General features: G+C 37.7%; 1 protein-coding gene and 1 long non-coding RNA gene across 3 annotated transcripts in view; one reads left to right on the forward strand and one right to left on the reverse strand.

Annotated features, from left to right (window-relative positions):
- Positions 1-19,510, reverse strand: part of LOC141963629 (uncharacterized) — a 150,325-nt gene that overhangs the window by 72,510 nt on the left and 58,305 nt on the right. The window lies entirely within an intron of this gene.
- CDYL2 (chromodomain Y like 2) overlaps positions 1-19,510 on the forward strand; it is a 60,740-nt gene that overhangs the window by 22,744 nt on the left and 18,486 nt on the right. Inside the window, exons 2-3 of the mRNA XM_074913158.1 lie at positions 9,750-10,344; positions 18,315-18,532. Of these exons, the coding sequence (XP_074769259.1) occupies positions 9,750-10,344; positions 18,315-18,532 (813 nt within the window). The remainder of the gene's footprint in view (positions 1-9,749; positions 10,345-18,314; positions 18,533-19,510) is intronic.

Genomic DNA, 19,510 nt, shown 5'->3' on the forward strand with positions numbered 1-19,510 from the left:
CACATTAGATTCATTTGTGTAACCAAGAAAATGAAGAATTCTACTCAATTCTGAAAGAAACCTTTGTGTTTCATGACTTTTCTTCTCTTATTATCCCACTACTTTACAAACTGCTACTTCAGCTTTTCACTCAAAGGATTGTCCCTCAACATTCTGTATTGTACAAAGTTACCTATTTTTAGCCCTTTTCTTCTAAAACCTATCCCTGCATGGTATTATTCACAAATTTGACTGTTACTACCTTTGCTATATAGATGCTCCAACCAGTTGCCTCCTATTCTAGTTTGGATAGAAAGCATGAAACAGACAAATCATTTATCTTTCTTGACATCTCCTTATCCCTGTCCAGCCATTAATATAACACGGACAGAGTTCTTCATTTTCTTCTCCCTCCTGTCTCAGTGATGGGGGAGAGATTACCATCCTCCTTCACATTCAGCCCTGTAAACTGGGAATTCTTTTTGCCTTGCTGCTCTGTCAAATATGTATTGATCATTTCAAAAATACTTGCATCTCCCTGTGTACAGTAGCTAGAAAACATACTGTCACTGGAGATTCTTTACACAACATACCCAAGAATTGCTATTCCACATCCTGTATCTTGGAGTAACTAATATATTCTCTAATTGTCCATTTGTCCTGTTTTCCAACACAGAGGCTTAATTTTTACCAAGATATCATTTCAATATGGGGCATGTTCCTTGAAAATATCTTCAACGCTATTACGTTGTCCTCTTTCTAAGATCCCTGTAAAATTCACTTCAAAACCTTTGGTAAGGATGGTGTGTTGTACAGTGGCCACGTAGACTGACCAGTGTCACCTTGTAGCCCCCTCAATACACTGTACCCTCCTGTTGTCTCATCTCCCTGGCGTGTAGGCTTTGCAAGCCCAGCAACCTGCCCTTGGACAGTTCTCCTCAATTGTCACATGAAGTTGGTAAAGCTCTCTGAACAGCTCAAGTTCATGTTCATGTTGAAATCCCAAGTCCTCAGCACCTATGGAAACCACTGACAAACAGCTCCCCAAAACCCAGGCTTTCACTTCTTTGTGCTCAACTTTACCACTTTGCTGTAAAAGGGCTAAGAAAAATATTTTTCTACCTACCATACATGAACATGTGGTTTATTTTATGACAGTCGTACCAGTAGCATTTGTAAAGCAATGAGTCACTGAGTGGTAGTACAGCAGAGTAGTTCAAATATTTATTTATACTGTATTATAGCTGAACCTTTGTATTTTTTTAATGTGGAATCTTCACTTCTGACTAAGCTTTGGGATGGATGTAGAAGTATTGAACTGAAGTCCTGGCCTTGAGTTGAATCTGAATGAAGCCCATATGGTGGAGAAAAAGACTGAGTGACTGTACAACAGAACACTAAAATAAGCTAGAATTGAACAAGGTAAGGGAGAACAAACTGCAAATGAGCATAAAGCAGCATTCATTTTTTCTAATGATTTCAGGTGCAACTTTTATGTAAATTAATAATTCCTTCCTGCACTTCTGGACTTGTTTTTATGTCGGTGAAAAGTACCTTTAGTGATAGGCATATTTTTATTTTTTAACTACTGCTCACACATTTCCACAACTTTTTGGAAACATGAGTATTTTTAAACAAATTCCAGGCAGTTTTACTGAAAGAACTGTGATATGTTCACATAAACATTGATTTGCTTAGAAGTCACTTCAAGTCCTGCTCCTGTTCATATAAACTGCTTTTAAAATAAAAGTAAAAAACCTCATGGCTTAAATCCCAGGGATTCCTACTTGAATTTTACTTGCATCTAAGTAAATTGGGAATAAGTCTGCTGACTCGTAGTACTGTAAAGGAAGCATAGGCAGAATCAGGTCCATACTAGGTTGTGCTGAACTCTCCTTTTCTGATAAACACACACATACCCCATACATATACTCTCACATGGTATAAAACTGGAGAGTCCCATTGAATTTGGCAGAGAAACATCCGAGGAAGTAGTCCACAGTATTAGAAAGCTGAGAGCCATACATGTGTCCAAAACAGCCAGCTCTTTGTAGAGCTTAGCAAAATATTTTGTCTCCTTGAATTTAAATTTCTCATTCATCTTTTAGTCATCTGTGCTTGTCACAGAAATAGACTGTACAAAACAGTTCTGCTTAAAGCAAACCTCATCCATGTCTCAATTCTCTTAGATTAGCAGTGTACACTAACTGTGTTTTTAAATCTCACTTATGGTAGTAAATAGGAACAGCATTTATTTTTTACTTTGTTGGTCTACAAACCAGGAAAATATCTGTTGTTTCTAAATTTAAAGTGTGCGCTATAATGTACAAAACAGCTTTAGCAGTATAGTAAAAATTACCAGCTGTACTTTAGTACTGAAATAAAAGTAAGTTTTTTATCATCAAATTCAAATGTTCTAGGTAGCATTCTAACAGATTCATTCTGAAATAAATGGTTCTAGCAAGTTTGTAGAGAGTGTGTTCAGAACTAACCACTTAATAACATAAAGGACATCAAGAATTTGGTATGCCCTGCTTCTTGCTTTCCTTTGCTTAAGAAATATGAACACTGAAATACAATAATGAACTGATTTATTGCACAAAAGAAGACAGGGAATTGATGAATGAAATGCATCATTATGCTTTAGAATAAATAGAAACCCCCATGTTCTTTGGATTTTCATATATGTTGTATGTGTTGATTAATGTTTGTAAGTGAAAGGGATTGAAACCATTTATGGGGGAACAGACTTAAAGAGGTCTCCCCCACATTGTGTAACAGTTATTTTGATGACATGGCTGCACACCTGCACTGCAAAGGAAAAGATCCTGCTCCTCTTCCATATAAAGAACTTTGTTAAGATTACCTTAACCTACTGCTAAAGAATATATATTTTTAGTGCACCCTTCTTGCACCTTTGAAAACCATCTTGCTTTCCAAATGAAACCTAAATATTTTTTACAACATGATTACATTTAAGAATGAACAGCTGTTTGCTGTGCAACCTATCAACAATAAACCCAGGCAGAAATATGTTCTGTATCATGAACATACCCAGTATGAAAGGGTTTGTATGATGTAATTGCCTACAATGACAGGGACTACACATGCTGACCAAGAAGTCCCTGCCTCATCCCTGTGTCATCTGACAATTTGCCTTTTCCAATCCTTTCCCAAGGGACAGTGTCAGTCTGTACTATAATGGCCTTCTTCCAGTGCAAGGTTCTTGTGTATATTATTATTCCTGTTTGCTCCAAAAAACCAAAATGATTGTGGCACTTCCACCACAGGTATTATTTACACACATACACTTAAATATCCTAATAAATTTTTTTTAAAAGTGGATTAGATTACATCCTTAAATTTATAGTGGGAGAGGGAAGTGGCTTTCACAGGCTGGGAGATTTGAGCACTCTTAAGTTCTGACCAGGAGAAAACTGCCATAAATAAGATGAGAGAAGACAAGGGCACAAAAATGGGTTATGTTAGTAGAGTTAGCAACGGTAACAGATGGCATCAAGGGGGGAAACACAGCCCTTGTGTGGAACTGGAGGTGGAGCACCAGGGAAATTTTCAAAAGAGCCACAAAAGGATAACAGAGATCAGACCAGAATTTCAGTTTTGGTGAGACTGAATTTCAGAGAAAGATGGGGCTTCCAAGAAAAATGATGTAGAGTCACTAGAGAGATGAGTCTACATGGAACCTGTGGTTGGCTGTTTTTCTGCAGGCTATCAGGCAGCGCTTCATTTGATCTCAGCTGGTGAAAAAGGTGAGCTCCTTCTGCCAGAAGACCCCTTACACGAAGAGGAAATCATGTTGCTTGTGTAAGCACGGAGTGAGGCTTAGCTTCCAGTTTCTTCAAAATACCTGGATGCCAGGGAAGGTCACTAACAAAATGTATTTTTGCAGGCAAGATGCCGGGTCCAGAAAAGTCTTAGGAATGTGACAACACCGCTTTTAGCAGTAATTTCTAATTGCCCCATCACTATTGTAAAATACAGCTAACTCACTTGGGGTTTTCTGTACAAACCTGGGCCATCGAATCCCATGGCAGGAAGCCTGTTCCTGGCTGTCAGGAGAGGAAGATCAAAGATGAAGGCTTACATACAGGGAGCAGCCCGAGGTTTTACAGCATTTATCTGTTCTGTTCTAAGTCTTCATTGTGTATGTGTTGGAGGACACATATATCTAACGCAGGGGTTTGCAGCCATGTGTAACGTGAGGCTGATGGGCTCTTCCAGTGAAAATACAGCATGTTCAGAATTTCCCTAGCAAGTTTAACACCTGATTCCAAGAAGATTGTAGAAAATTAAAAATCCCTGCTTAAAAAGAGAAAAAAGGAGCTGAATAAAAAGCAGTATCTTCTTGACATTAACAGGGTGTTCACTGAACTTCCTGGGAAGATGTCATTTGATGCTTTGCCTGTGTATAATTCAGATAGGAAATGTCTTCCCTTTAATTTTTATGACTATCTAGCGCTTTCACTTTCATTTTGACCTTCTGGGTAACTACACGGATTTACTACTGGGGGGTTTCATAGCTGGCACATTGGTTTTATCTACCGTGTTTTTAAACTGTGCCCGATTCAGGAGACCCAGCATCCATTCCACTATTATTTTTCTAACATGAATACTAACCACTTCAAAAGATATGGTGCCATATTTGTTGTACATCTGGAACAAATGCTCCCAATTTCCAGATTTTGAGTTCAATACAAATACAAGAGAAACACAAATTTAAGTTACAAATGCAGGCAAGTAAGAGATTTACAGCTGATGAAATACGTTATTTCTTAAAGCGAAGGTAACAAAATGGAGGAAGTTAGGGAAAGAATGAATTTTTAAAAGACAAACATGTTGAATCAGATGACCTTTATCTCTCTCAGAAATCTTACTGCCTTTCTTTCCATGGCACTTTCTTCAAATACCCTTCCAACACCCTGAGGCACATGGGACAAAGACCTCCCCAATCAAAAAAATATATAACATATATTTTAAATATAATACATAAAACAATACAAGTCCTGTAATTTATAGTAATGGAAAGCATTTTTTCTAGTGTATGTCATGGAATCGGTGTGCTGCTCTGTACAGTGCACTAACAGAAACCATGTGAGCATCACAGATTAGAGTTTCAGTTGTTTACACAGATCTACATGGCGAGAAGAGGAGATGACATGTACTTATTTTGGAAATCACTAAGTAGATATGCAGTCTTCCAAACCTTTCTGGAAGTTTACTGATCTCCTGGAAGGTGTTTTCTGGCAGCATGAGCATTTTTATTTATGCTCGGTAGAGCTCTTGTGAACTGTGAGATGAGTCTACTGTGCTCTGATTTCACAGTAATATCTACAGAAATAATACAATAGGAATTACCCTTTTTTAACTTAGCCTAGATTTTTTTTTTTTTCTTAAATGGACAATGACACTGTGTTGATAAATGAATTATTCTGACCCTGAATCTTCTGTGAAGGAAGATGTGTGTGTGTTGTGCTCTACATATATAAACACTTGATCATCAGATCATAACACTTAAGTTTATGAAGCTCTACATACTTGTACTATAATTGACTCGGGGGGTTTTTTATTTCACATTAAGTTTAGAATACAAAATATTTTTTTAAAAGGCTTTTATTTATTACTTTAATCCTAGTTTGTGCAGCTGTGTATAGAGCTAGGTTTAAGGCTAGTTGGGAGTTAAAACGCATGTTACAAATGCATTTGCACAGATGCCGTGGTCTCATTCTGGTTTGTTCTCTTTAAACATATTTATATGGTAACATATCAGCACTTCAGTTCATCCAGAGTTAGCCAGGAGGGGCAGGGAGAGAGAGAATCCAGGCAAGTAATGGTATATGTCAATTCTAGCACTCTCATAACTGTGGTACCCCTGCAAACTTTGTTTGCAGTCATTTAACTTTTATTAAATTTAACTACTTGGATTTCCAAACAAAATATAACAAATTCAGGGATTTGGCAAACTGTAACTACAAAGGTTACTTTCGGGAAGATGTTATTCAGTTCTCATTAAAGACAGAACTGGGAGGGGAAATGGAAAATCAGACATCGAAGCCATAAATAATTTCTGCATATTCTCAGAACTGTGTATTGCTTATTCTAGGGAAGGAATTAAAAGTATTATTTCTATTAATCACTAGCTGTCACAGAATTATTTCTCATTAAGAAAACTCATATGAATTTGTCTAACCTTTCATAAATGCAGAAGGATTATTACTTTATATACTACCTGTTAAATATACATCATTAAAAAAACAAAATAGTGATTTTGTTATTACTGTGGATTGTGAATAGAAAGAAAATGGGACAGATAGCAGGTGTGGGTAAAAACCTGATATTTATGCCTGCACTGAAGCACTTCACTGTATGCAGTGAAGGAACACAGTGGCACTGTGAAGGGGATAAATATCAGTGAAGAATTTAAAGCCCTGGGGAAGAAAAGGGACCACGTTGAGAGGTCAAGTATGTTCAGTGCTACCCTCAAACACATTCAGTAATGAACAGTGAGGCAGTAATGAGGACGAGGCAAATATCTACTCAGACTTTTTATGCATCATTAGTCAAGCCAGTGGGTATGATGGCTGAACCAAAAAAACTCAAGGAAAACAAGTAATTTTGGATCAACCCACTTTTTTTTTTTCATTTTCTCCAGCAAAACAATAAACTGAGAAGGGGGTTAACCAGAAACAAAACATTTTGTCTTCAGTTTATTTAGTCCCTCTTTATTTTAGTTTTGTTAGTTAAATTGGAAGTGAAACATTGATAGTTTTGTTCTGAAAATGCTGTAATGAAATGCTTAGTCTTTCCCAAATATATGTTCTGAATGTTTTTTCTGGAAACCGTTTATTAAATTTGACCCAGTTTCATAAATACTTTTATTCTCCCTTCATGATGTGTTGAACTGGTTAATCACATTCTCTTATTGCCAGTATTTTGTTTCCCAGGAACAAAGACCACTCATGTTTACTCCTTTTATCCTCTTAATTGAAATGCATAATGCCTCATCACCAAAATACTCTTTCCATGTTAAAAAAATGGCTCTCCATGAAAGCTTTTCCCTTCACTTTTTCCTCCTTGGAGTAGAGCAACAATTTGAAAATGAGAAATCAGTATAGTTAAAGATATGTGCATGAGTGAAAAAAAGGTGAGGTTGAAGGCATGGTTTTTTGTGTGTGTGATTCTGAAAATGGCAAAGTATTTGTCCATCCTTTCTGAGGTTCTTCCTTCAGTGAGCAAGTGGGGGAATCCAACTGGTGTAATCCCTTGAAAGAAAGAAGTTACACCGAGGTAGCATCAACCTGACACAGGGTTTGTGTTCCAAGTCCAAACTCCTGGATTAAACAGGGAGGGGAATACATGTGTTGTTTAGCTAGTACAGGCAGAATAGCACTAAACCAGATTCTCTACTGCAATGATAGATGTGGTCTACTGAGTTCAGCAGCAATTTGATATTTCCCCAGGACATACATACATACACGTATGTTTTGTTCCTCACTATAGTGAGCTGCAGTAATTAACAAATCCTCAGACAACCACAGGCCACTACAGAGTTCCCTGGTTCGATGTATAGTCTTTCTGGCTAGTCCCAGATAGGAGGATGAAAAGTATTTTAAAGCCAGGGATAATTTGGACAGCTTCTCTCTATAAAGTCAACAAGATCTTAAGTCTATTAGCTCAACAATTGAAAGCCACGCATCCCAAATGAGGACCAAAAAAATGCCAGTTCATCTTTGTTCTGAAGACTTTTTCCTCTTTTCAGACAAATGATCTCAAACTTGCCTAGACTGAGCTTCAGTTAATTGTTTTGCCACCCTGAGCAGTCGTGAAGGGGACTGTGCTCAATTCAGAGTAAAAAGGATGCCTTGCTTTGCTTCTGCAGTGGTTCTGTGCAGATATTTGATAAGACAGAGCACAGGAACGAGCTGTTTGGGATGCTGCAGTTGAGTGCCCTGGAGAGGGAGGAAAGCTGTCCACTATGACTCAGATATCTTAGCACAGTTCCCATGTAAATGAATTGAGATAGTAGTATAATGTTTAGTTGCTAATTACATTTAGACTCCTTTGGGGAACCCACCAAGATTTCTATGAATGTACAGTTCCAGCCAGTGAACAGAGAGAATTAATCCATTGCTTTGCTCTAACAGGGGACCTAAAAAGAACAATTACTTACACTGCTGTGATTGCCCTTCTTCAAGGTTAAATTCTCCATACAGATTCCACTGTTGTTCTTCACATGAGATGATTTTTCTTTGAAGAGCAATGAAAGCTATTACATTAGCTATCCACTTATTTATTTTTCTAAATTAACAATAGTGCTTTTGGTTAATGATAATGATTTTTTTATTCATTAGTGGCATCATTATCCCTCATAAGCCACATTTTAAAATATTAAAAAAATTAAAAGAATTGGAAAATAAAACTTGGGAGAGTCTTCAAAAGGTTTTCTCATCATAACCTGATTTTCATGGCAGGTGTTTGTATAACAAAAAATGTTTGTTCTAAAATCTTTCCATACCTTCCCCACCTTGCCTATTCTAATGCTTCACTCTGACTACCATTCCATTTTTCCTAATGACTTGATCTAAATTTCACTTGATGCAATTTAATCCCATGACTAGCTGTCCACTGATTGTACTTGGGTTTCCATATGCACTCTGCCACTAGTTGAGATCTTGCCAGTGCTGAGGTAGCACAAAGATTTCATCAGTTGTACGGTCTGTTTTCCACAACAGCATGATACTGTTAATTCACATTCAGCTTGCAGTCCCAATACAGTCCCTTATCCCTTGGTGCAGAACTGGTCCTTAAACTGACATTCTCTAGCATAGATCAATGTAATTCAGTACTTCTGCATAATCCTGCTTTTATGCCTGTCATTTGTTTGGGGTTTTTTTAAATTGGTGTATTTACTCAAATATTGCATTGATAAAAAAATACAAATTTTTGTAAGTTGGAAGTAGCAAAGTGGATGTACACTACTTCAGATAAGATCTTTGGTGCAAAATACTGTAATTTGTAGTATGTTCAAGATAGTTTCAAGACAGGTAGTAGTATGGCGAAGTTTATAGGGACATCATGCATGTGTGGATTCAGGAGAGTGATCAGTGACAGTATAGCACAAGATGCTTTATTTAGCTCTTTCAAACACGAAGTAGCTGAGGAGTGTAACAGTAATAGTCTCATTTTGCAACCAGATTTTCAAAAAATCATGCTTTTGTTAATGATCTCCAGGCTCTCTCTCGTTTCTTCACATTGTGGCTGTTGCAGGTTCTCAGATCAGATTTGGTCAGGTGTTTATGTCTCTTCTTAATGTTTTCAGAAAGAGAAATGGCCTTGCTGGGACTACTGCATTCCTCGTATTGCCAGGTCTGTTCATGGGAATTCTTAGTCGAACAGAAACATGTTAACACTGATTCCTAAATGTTATGTCAAGTGGTTTATACACACACCAGGTAGGTTTCCTCAGCACGCTCTGTATAGGATCCAATGGGAATATAATGTTGGACTGCATCCTATGAAAATAAGGTAAATTTAAATCTGTAAAATAGGTTGCTGCATTTTGGTTAGCCTGGGTAGGCTTTTCATGTCAGTCAGTTCATATTTTAGGCACTATATTTTAGGAGAATATCATGAATACTAAGGCACCTTTACAGTCAGTGTCAGGGAGGCCTCCCTAGCTGTAAATGAAGAACATCCATTTCATGACCAAACTATTTTTCTTTCTAAAATGATATTTTTGGTTTTTCTTTTAGGTAGAGAGGATTGTAGACAAAAGGAAGAACAAAAAGGGCAAATGGGAATATCTCATCAGGTGGAAAGGCTATGGAAGCAATGAAGACACCTGGGAGCCTGAACATCATCTACTGCATTGTGAGGAATTTATTGATGAGTTCAATGGACTACATGTTACTAGAGAAAAGCGACCAAGACATGGGAAACAGGCCACCACTCCAAAATTTTTACGGGAAAGTCGAGGGTCTTCTGTTGAGAAAATACCACATAGACCTTCTGAATCTGGGAAGTCTAAAGGGTCAACACACAAAAGGAAGAGAATTAATCCATCTCTTCAAAAACCGAAAAGAGGATACACAGCAAAGCCGGCATCCGCTAATGACAGGGCTGCTAAAACTGTGACTTACCGAACTACTCCCAGCGGTTTACAGATCATGCCACTGAAAAAGCCACATAATGGTCTGCAGAATGGAGATGGCAGTCATGAAAAGGATTCTAGACATTTTGGGAATGGCTCACAACAGCAAAATATGGATTTAAATGATCATGAAGGAGAACAAAATTTGCCCAGCATGTTGGAAGTTAGTAATGATTCACCTGTTGTGAACGGAATTGGTATGTGATTTAAACAACTACTGTCTTTGGCAGGGGGCTGGGGGTGGTGTTCATTGCAGCAGCTGCAAATAGAGTCCACTAGTGGAAAAATCATCGTCATGCTACACTAGTGATATGGTGAGAAGAACATAAACAAGTTTCATGCTCTTTCCCCGTATATCATACCATTTTTGTATCAGTTGGCTTCTCTCCTTCCATTTCCCACAGAGTGACATGAAGCAATGTGGGCTTTGTTACATGACTTTGCAGTATAAAGTCCTTGTGGGGAAATGATAAGGCACAGAGTGGGAATGACGACTGAGGTATGTAGAATACTGCAACTTCGGGTCTGTGTATCACCAAATAACAAATGACTTCTCAGTTATGTGTGCACAGACCCAATGGATCTAGAAAGATTTGGATTATTTTAGAAACAGAATTAATACCACTCTCGCTAAAGTGTCCTAATAAGTACGGCTGAATAACATTCCAGGTCCTCAGTATTAATGCTCATCATATTCAGGGGCACTCAGAACTCCAGGCCCTTGTCTCTGACAGTGACTGAATACATCAGAAGTCTCAGGACATACTTTACAGGAAGGTACAAACAGCCTTGAAGGGGACAAGAACAAATAGGAATTTATTTCTAATCCTCATAGTTACTGACTGGCTTTGTTCTCAGAGAATAAAGGTTTATGTTCTCTATAAATACTATTCAGCTTAATGCATCTAAGTAGCTTCTCATTATCTATGTATCCAATCTTTTTTTTTTTTTTTAATGCTACCAAATTTAAAGCCTCGACGGTGCTTTGTGGCAGTAATTTCCAGGAGTTAACAATGAGATGCATGTTTTATTTGATCAGGGGTTTGGGTTTGGGGTTTTGTTTGGGCTTTTTTGACCTTTACTTTCATTGAATAAGCTCTTGTCCTTATATGAAGGGATAAAGTGGAAGACGTCCTGTCAATCAGCATGCAGCCCCAGCCTTTTTAGCCTTCCTACCACATGGAAGTCTTTCCAGATTCCTGGTCGTTTTCAGTATCCTCTTGTGCCTTTGGTGTGTGGGGTTTTTTTAATACCTTTTAAAAACAGCAGGAGCTGTTCCAAATGATTTCCTACTGCTTACAGATATAGTGGTGATACAACCTTTTGAGAATTATTTTTTCTGCTGTTACACACTGCATAAAGGTTTTCATTGAGTGAGACACGGTTGCTCTTAGGTTTTTTTTTTTCCTTGCTGGTTACAGTTAATTTAGAACACAGCTATATGTATGATTCTTTTCATTATGCATTTAATCTGCTTTACTCTTGCCAATTCACCTTTTTCTTATGACTCAGTGAAGCTCTTCAAAATCTTTCCTATTTTTTACTCTACTTACTTTGTATTCCCTTCAAATTTTCCTCTCATACTTCTCTTCCCAGTTCATTAATACGTACATTAAATAAACTAATCTTTCTGCAGGTCCTTGGGGCAGCCAACTACTAATCATTTGACATGATGAAAAGTAACCATTTGTTCCAATTATTTATTTTTATTAGCCACTTTCTATAGCCCATGATAGCACTCATTTCCTTAACAGCTTCTTGTGAATTGCCCTGCCAGAAACTTTTCAAAAGTCAACATAAATTATATCACCTTGCTTTCCATTTTCCACCCTACTGGCAATCTAGCAAATACTACTTGATTTGGGAAGTAGAACTGACCTTGCCTAGTCTTACTGGTTACATCCTATGACTACTAGGATCTTTCAGTCCAGGCATCAAATATTTCAAGACTCCCAAACCAGCAAAATGTATGTTCAGCTTTAAATGCCTAAATGCCTCATGTCAGTGACACTTAAAACTGAGAGTGCAGGCTTTTGTATTTTGACGAGTTTGAGCTCGTGTCAGACTGCTTTAAAAGTAGCCTGCTTCTTTTAAAAGGCTTGCATATCTAATTACAGGTGCATATAAAGTTATTTTTCTTTGCTTTCTTACTGTTTCTAATGAAGTTTTTTTTAATAATTCGGTTTATGTTATTCATTGGGGATGTTCTGAGACAAAATACATCTTTAAAATGCATTAATTCCCATATTTCAGAACCTTTCTCTTTTTAATGAAGAACTAAAGGGCCACAGAGAACTGTAAGGTCAAACAAGCCTTTCATTTGTCCCCACAAGAGCTAATGAATGGCATCCACCAGCTCCTGTTTGACTAATCCCTGTAAGAGAGCTCTATTTCAGTAGAAAGCTGCTTTGCCTAAGCAGCCAGGTGTTCTGCCATGTACAGAGGGCTCCTGGCCTAACAGCTGATGTATGCAGCTCCTTTAAAACATTTCTTTATGATGATTTTTGCATTCTCCAAATCCATCACTTCTGTTCTGTACTTTGCTCTCCTTTCTCCCTTGCAATATGACTTCCCTGTAGGCAAAAGCAAGAGATCTTTAAATCTCTACCTGGTTCTCATCTGAAAAACCCATACTCAGCAGCACTCCCAAGGTCAGAAATCCCTCCAGTCTTGCTTTGTCATAGCCAGCACATGCATAGTGGGGAAAACTACAAAGAGTAGAGATGAGACTACCAAAGTAAGAGCAGACAGAAACTGGTGAAGAAGGGTCAAAAAAAAAAAAACCTAGCTTTTTTCCTAATACTGCCCTACAAGTTTGAGAAAAGTCACATCTCCTGATGCAGGATTTTACATCATCTGAAATGTCAAATCGAAGAAACTTGCACTACTCTTTAACTAGTCCAACAATTTACTGAAAACTCCCTCGCTATTCACATTCCCAGGGAAGTAGCACAGAAGATGCCAGTGTGATTCTGCCACGTGTCCTGTTAGCATCACACAAACTCATTTTAATCGGGATAGATGTCACAATAAAATCGGTCTGAAATTTTACAAATTACAAATGAAAAAAGTTTCAGAGAAAAATACCAATTTATTGAATAACAGAAGTTTTGTTCCAAACATCTTGGGTTTCAAAACTTTCTCCAAATCTGAGCCAAGGTCCCAAGGCTTTGTCCCTTGAGACTGGGAGCAATGTGGCAGTCTGCTTGGCAGGACTCCCACGTTTAGCTTTGAGGCAGCCAGCTATGCCAGAGGTTTCAGGCAGTCTGCCACTGAGTCTGGAAGTCGAAAGCCCGCCATGCCCCATCAGCGCTCGCAGGGCTCCAGGCACTATGTGTAGAACAAAGAGGGAGCCTGGAGGACCTGGGTTTGGCTCCCAGAAGCTGTGGCTCCCAGGCAGCCCAGGGCAGAATCCGATAAAGTAGACATTTGTGTCAGCTTTGAGATTGCCTATATGGAGCTCAAATGAATGTCAGACTCATTTCACAACTGACTGTAAGAGTGCACAGAAAATGTATACGACCATTTCAAGTTGGTCTTGAGATGAAGTCTAGATTTGGAAAACTCAAAAATTCCCCACAATTTGAAAACCCAGCTGTAGGCCCAGCTCTGCTACCAATGTTGGCCTGTGGTTGAGGGCCTCCAAAACCCATTCACTTGAATCAGTATTCTTTCATATTATAATAATGTTTAACTACCAGTGTATTGAACCAAGCAATATAATTAGTAATTTATAAACTATAGCTAATCAAAAAATATCTTTTTGATGTCTGTGGTATGCCAGTCCTGTTGAAACAAATAATAGCTATTTGCAGACTAGTTTTTGATGACTCCTTGAATGGACTTCCACCAGTCTGTATTTGGTTTTGTGTATACATCCACTTGGGTACAAGTGTTTCCTGCTCAACCTATTGATAAAACTCTCACCAGTAAACTGTTTACCCCAGAAAGGGGACTGTATACCTACAGATATATGCACAAAATCATATATGCACCCTAGTGGAGGCCTAGAACCTTGCTGAAGTTGGGACAGACCTTTCTTAGCAAAACCTCTCTTCTACCCTCTACACATCCCATCATAAGTAGAGTGAGTCATCTTTACTGACAGTTATTTAAGGGTCTGCAAATTGGAAAATGTTGAAAAACTCTGTGGGAGAACATCCACTGATGCTCCCAGGAGCTAACAGTACTGTTCTTCCTGATGATATTTGTTGTCTTCTGTTATCACATTTCTGTTTCTCTCCAGATATTGTAATTGAGAGTGATTGTTTTGTCAAGTTTCTTGACAGCATCAAAAAACATCCCCTTTTAATTTTCTCTTTCCTGTTTCTACATCGCTCTATTTCTGTACCATCTGCTGAAGAATTTTTGCTTGTCATGTATCACTAACCACTGTTTTTCTCCATTACGAAAATCTTTGTAGTCTCATGGTGCCCTTAATTTAAATACTCTCTATGAACTTAGTCACTGCTTCCTCTTGGTATTTTAGCTTGTTCTGTTTTATTTATTCTGGAGCAATACTGGCAGTAAAAGACAACCAAATATGCTTGCTTTCTCAGTTTGGATAAAATATCATTGCTTTTAGATATCTTACAGATGCTCCTTTAGCTGGAGAAGTCTGAAATTAATAGTAAATTATCAACAGAACACTGCTTTTAAGTATGTACAGTATTAACCATTACCCACAATAAAGACAGAAAGGAGACAGAGAAAGGCTACTGGGAAGACTGAGGAATGCAGAACTGTTGTTCACTAAATCCTTCAATGGCAGAACTGGGAACCACTCACTGAAACCAGTAGAACATCAGATAAAAGCACAGATGAAAGAAAATTCTTCTCTGTGTAGTAGCTACACAACTTCTCAAACTCCTGCCACAGGAAGCTGTGGAGACAGACAGCATCAACAGGCTCTAAAGGTGATTAGAGAAATCCATGAAAAGGTCCGTGAGCAAATGCTGAAGGAAGCAGGAAGGATGAATTCTCTCATATTCTTGTACGACACTTGGGGATGATACTAGTGGGAAGGACTGCAGAGAGTGGCCAAGCTTGCATTTCCTCCTTAAATAGCAGCCTCTGCTGCCATTCTTGGAGAAGGATTACTAGATGCACCAGTGGTCTGGGAATATTTTAAGTTCCCTTAAAAAATATTGAAACTTCTGAATACCAGTGTGGTTTTAGGTATTCCACAAGTTCTACTGCTGATTAAAAACAAGATTAAACTCCCACTAAAGGAAGGAAGGTTTTCTCCCATTCTGTTTTCTTTTTCTACTTAAAGTGTCAAACACTCACTCCAAGCCAGTAAACCACACTTAAAGGTACCTAAAGCTTCCTTAGTTAATTTGTGACATCCTTAATTTGTTTCACATGCAGTATAGATTTTTTTGAGGATGTCTCTTTTTTCCTATGTCACAGTCATTTTTCATCTTGACATGTTCAGGTCCTGTTACCCTGGTGTGCATTAGGCAGGTGCTATTAACCCTCGCGCAGAGACAATCTGGATGCTTTAGTGGCTCCAGAGCAAACCTTCAGTAGCTCCCTCACATCCATGCTATGACATTGCTAAACTGGCTTGATTTCACATGACTATTGTCTTTAGATTTTGCTGATCATTTTCTCCAGTTTATCAGAATAAACAAGATTACTGGGATGCACTGTATACACTGAAACAACAATTTTTTCACTATATGTTGTTCTGTTAATTATCCATTCTTGGAAATGTCACTTTTCCATTTATGTTTCTCCAATATTTAATTTAGATCTTGCTTTCCTCTGGTTAAATTCCTGTCAGCTGGCATGCAGCTAGTTAAAATATTGTGATAAGATTTATAGTTTTTTACATCATATATTTAATTTACAAACTGAATACATTACTCAAAGAAGAATACAACAAAAAATTATTACTGTGAGGCTTTTTGTTGAGCTGGATTATCTGTGTGAATTAATCTACTATTCTCTTACCATCTGTATTTAAAATAGACGTAGCATAATCTTCAACATTAGGTAGATAATCAGTACAGTTAGTCTGACAGACCTTCCATTCAGTGTTCATTTGTGCCTCTGATTTTATAAGTTCTTCACACTTTTTGGGGAGATTTAACTCTTCACATCTTAGTAGCTTATTGCTGGGTCAAGCAACACAGTAAGGATTGAATAGACAAAAATGCAGTATTTATGTCTGCCTCAGTCAAATAATCAGTTTGTTTCAGTATTTTCCTGTAACAAATATTACTGTATTACTATTATAATCAATATTACTATTCAGTAATATTATTCCAAATGATACTAGTTTTCCATCAGTTGATTTTTGTTTGTAAGAATACATGTCAAACTATATGCAGTAGCAAAACCTTTCGAAAAAGAAGAAACATGCCATAAGAAATTATTCATCATTTTTAAAATTCAAGCACATGGTGATTTCTACACTTATGGATAATTTTTGTCAAGAAAAGAAATTTCAAATTCTGCTGATTTCAAATGATTTTTTTTCAAATAGATGATCTAATGTAATTTGTCAGTGTTTCTACTGCACCAGTTAAATCCTCTATCCAGTATAATGTAGGCAATGCTTTAGATGGTATCTTTTAACAATGAAAAAGAGTTTTATGATTGACTGGAATAGCAGACATTTTAGCAACTGTGCATTTCTGTAGATAGGTATGTGTGTACACACACGTACACATTACATGATGAGGCCAAATGATGCACCAGTTAAATACTATTAAACACTCTATATTAACATCCCATATGGTAACTGCAGTGTATGTACGGGCATTACACACACTGTGAACAATTCCACAGGCTATTGCCAGCTGAGATGTATCAGACAGTTCAGTTACCTACATAAACATTGAGTTGAAACATAGCTAATCCAAAATGAGGGTAAGTTACTTTGGTTTAGAGAATTCACCATTTGGTTATGAATTCACCATTCAATTCTGTTTCAGCAGAGCCTTTTTAATTGGATATTGGTCATTTAAACTATAAATTTAAATCTGTTCTAATATTTATGTCATCTGCCCTTTAAAAATTCCTGGCTCTTTGATACGAGAAGCTGGAACAAGTCAGCTTTGGCAGGAGTAAACAACAAAGGTGTTTTCATTCAGCTCTTTCTTGGCCTTCCTTAAATATGGCGTATTTAAACAAAAAACAGATTTGGAAACTATCTGAATGAACAGAGTGACTTCAATCTCTGTTCCTGTCTCTGCTTTACTTTTAATGGCAATAGTGTGAAACATCTGTAATTAGAAAAGTAGTATTGCATTAAAATCTCGTACAGATATTTTCAACATTCCAGCTCAGCATTGTTACCAATCATAACACATTGCCTATTCCAGAGGAACTGTAAACATGAGCAAAGTAATAGTTTACAGTTCATATACCATGTAAGTCAGAAGAAACTGTCATTTAACATTGACATACTATTACTGTCATTTGTTTTTAAGAAGGAACTGTATCTTTCTTGTCATAGTTCCCTTTTTTCATTGCTGCTGGATACCCTCCAAAATGGCATCAGTATTAATATTTTCTATGTACAAAGTCCAATATTAGTCAAAAGTCAGTAATTGCTGTTACTGTAAAATGTAATGAGCAGAAGCTTAGGATCAGAGCAAAGAGGATGGCTAACTGCTACTTCTGATGCTAACCAGATGGGTAAATGGAAGAGAATGCTGGTTGGGTCGGCTGAGCTAACACTGTCACAAGTGTGTATTCAGATTGTCACTGGAAAATGATAATGATTTTTGGTCACCACAAAAGGAAGAAAATATAACTTTGAAAGATGGGATTTGGACTAAATCTGACATGTTGGGTTCTTCCAAAGTTGAGCTAGAATCTTTCTGTGAATTCAGGGATCAACCCAAATTCATATCAAAGACTATGATACAACTCTTTCATCTTAAGCAGAACTGAATCCCAGGTAAGAGTACCAGTCCTACATGCTACAGTCCACTGCATCTAGAGGTTGTCTGATCAGACAACAAAAAGTACTGCATGTTGGAATACAGAATAGTAAGTATGGCTTGAAGCCACAGTTGACTAGCCAGGCATATTTTTGATTTATCAAATTTATCATGTAGAGGCTATTGTAAATACTGAGCTAGTAAAAAATATCACTCCATTTCTTTGAAGGTATAGACCTGATTATGCTTTGATTCTTTCCATCTGAAAGGTACTTCTCTGGCCAATGGAAGCTTGAATCTACACAGCACTGTGAAAAGGAAACTAGATGGAGAGAAAGATTATGTCTTCGATAAGAGGCTGAGATACAGCGTGCGTCAAAACGAAAGTAACTGCCGGTTCAGGGACATTGTAGTCCGGAAAGAAGATGGTTTCACCCATATTTTGCTGTCAAGTCAGACTTCAGATAACAATGCACTGACCCCAGAGGTAAGCATGTAACCATAAAAGCCAAAGAAAGCCATCCCAATATGTGGGTTATCTTGGAAACACTGCACCTGAACTGGATTTTAAGTATTTCTTTCCTAATTGATTATCTTAGAAAAGAAATATATGGAGTTCAGATATATCTAACTTTTTCACGCTTGGGATTCCTATCAAAAAGAAAGCAATGGAAATTAATTTTTAATTTATATGTCCAAAACTGAAAATTAGAAGTAAAGAAAGGAATGGCAGAGTCAGTATTTCCAGCATGGAGTTGTGTGAAGCAGTTTTTCACATGTTGAAGTTACTGATATTTATTGTCCTTGGGATAAATCTGGTCTCTTTCATTTTATTAATTTAAATAGTGCTCCTGTTGTTGCATACGGAGAATTTCAGGCTATATCCTGAGACAAAATTCTAAAAGTATACCTTGATCCCTAATTGCTTTTTCTCTGAATCACTTTAGGAGTCCTTATTTATGAAATCTGAATCCATTAGGGGCTCTATTCTCAGGTGGATTGCATAAAGTCGCACAACATATAAACAATATTAATTCCCTTGTTCCAAACATTATACACTTAAGGTCAGACTTGGACCTGTAGCTTGCACTACTCAGTACATACACAGGTCACTGGAAGGGCTGAGAAGGTTTTCCTTCCACTCCCCATGAGCCCAGCATAGCGGGTGGCGATGTCCTGATATACCTTTTCTATGTCAGAACAAAAGGGGTGTCAGTAAACGCCTCCATCAGGATGCATGTCCTGGAGAGCAGAGAACATTCTTGAGCCATGTTCCATGTGGGCAGTAACAGCCTGATGGAGAGGGGTTACCATAGATCAGAAAGGAAACAACAGGAGCTGCCTCCCAGCACCAGTTTTGCCTGTCTGAGCATTCTGCAGGCAGAGTTCCTCCACGAGCTGCCTGCAGTGTGGCAGATCTCTCCCTTTTCTGCCCTCCAGACATGCCAGTGCAGCTGTCTAACAC

Source organism: Athene noctua, chromosome 9, assembly GCF_965140245.1.
Source record: "Athene noctua chromosome 9, bAthNoc1.hap1.1, whole genome shotgun sequence".
Taxonomy (NCBI): domain Eukaryota; kingdom Metazoa; phylum Chordata; class Aves; order Strigiformes; family Strigidae; genus Athene; species Athene noctua.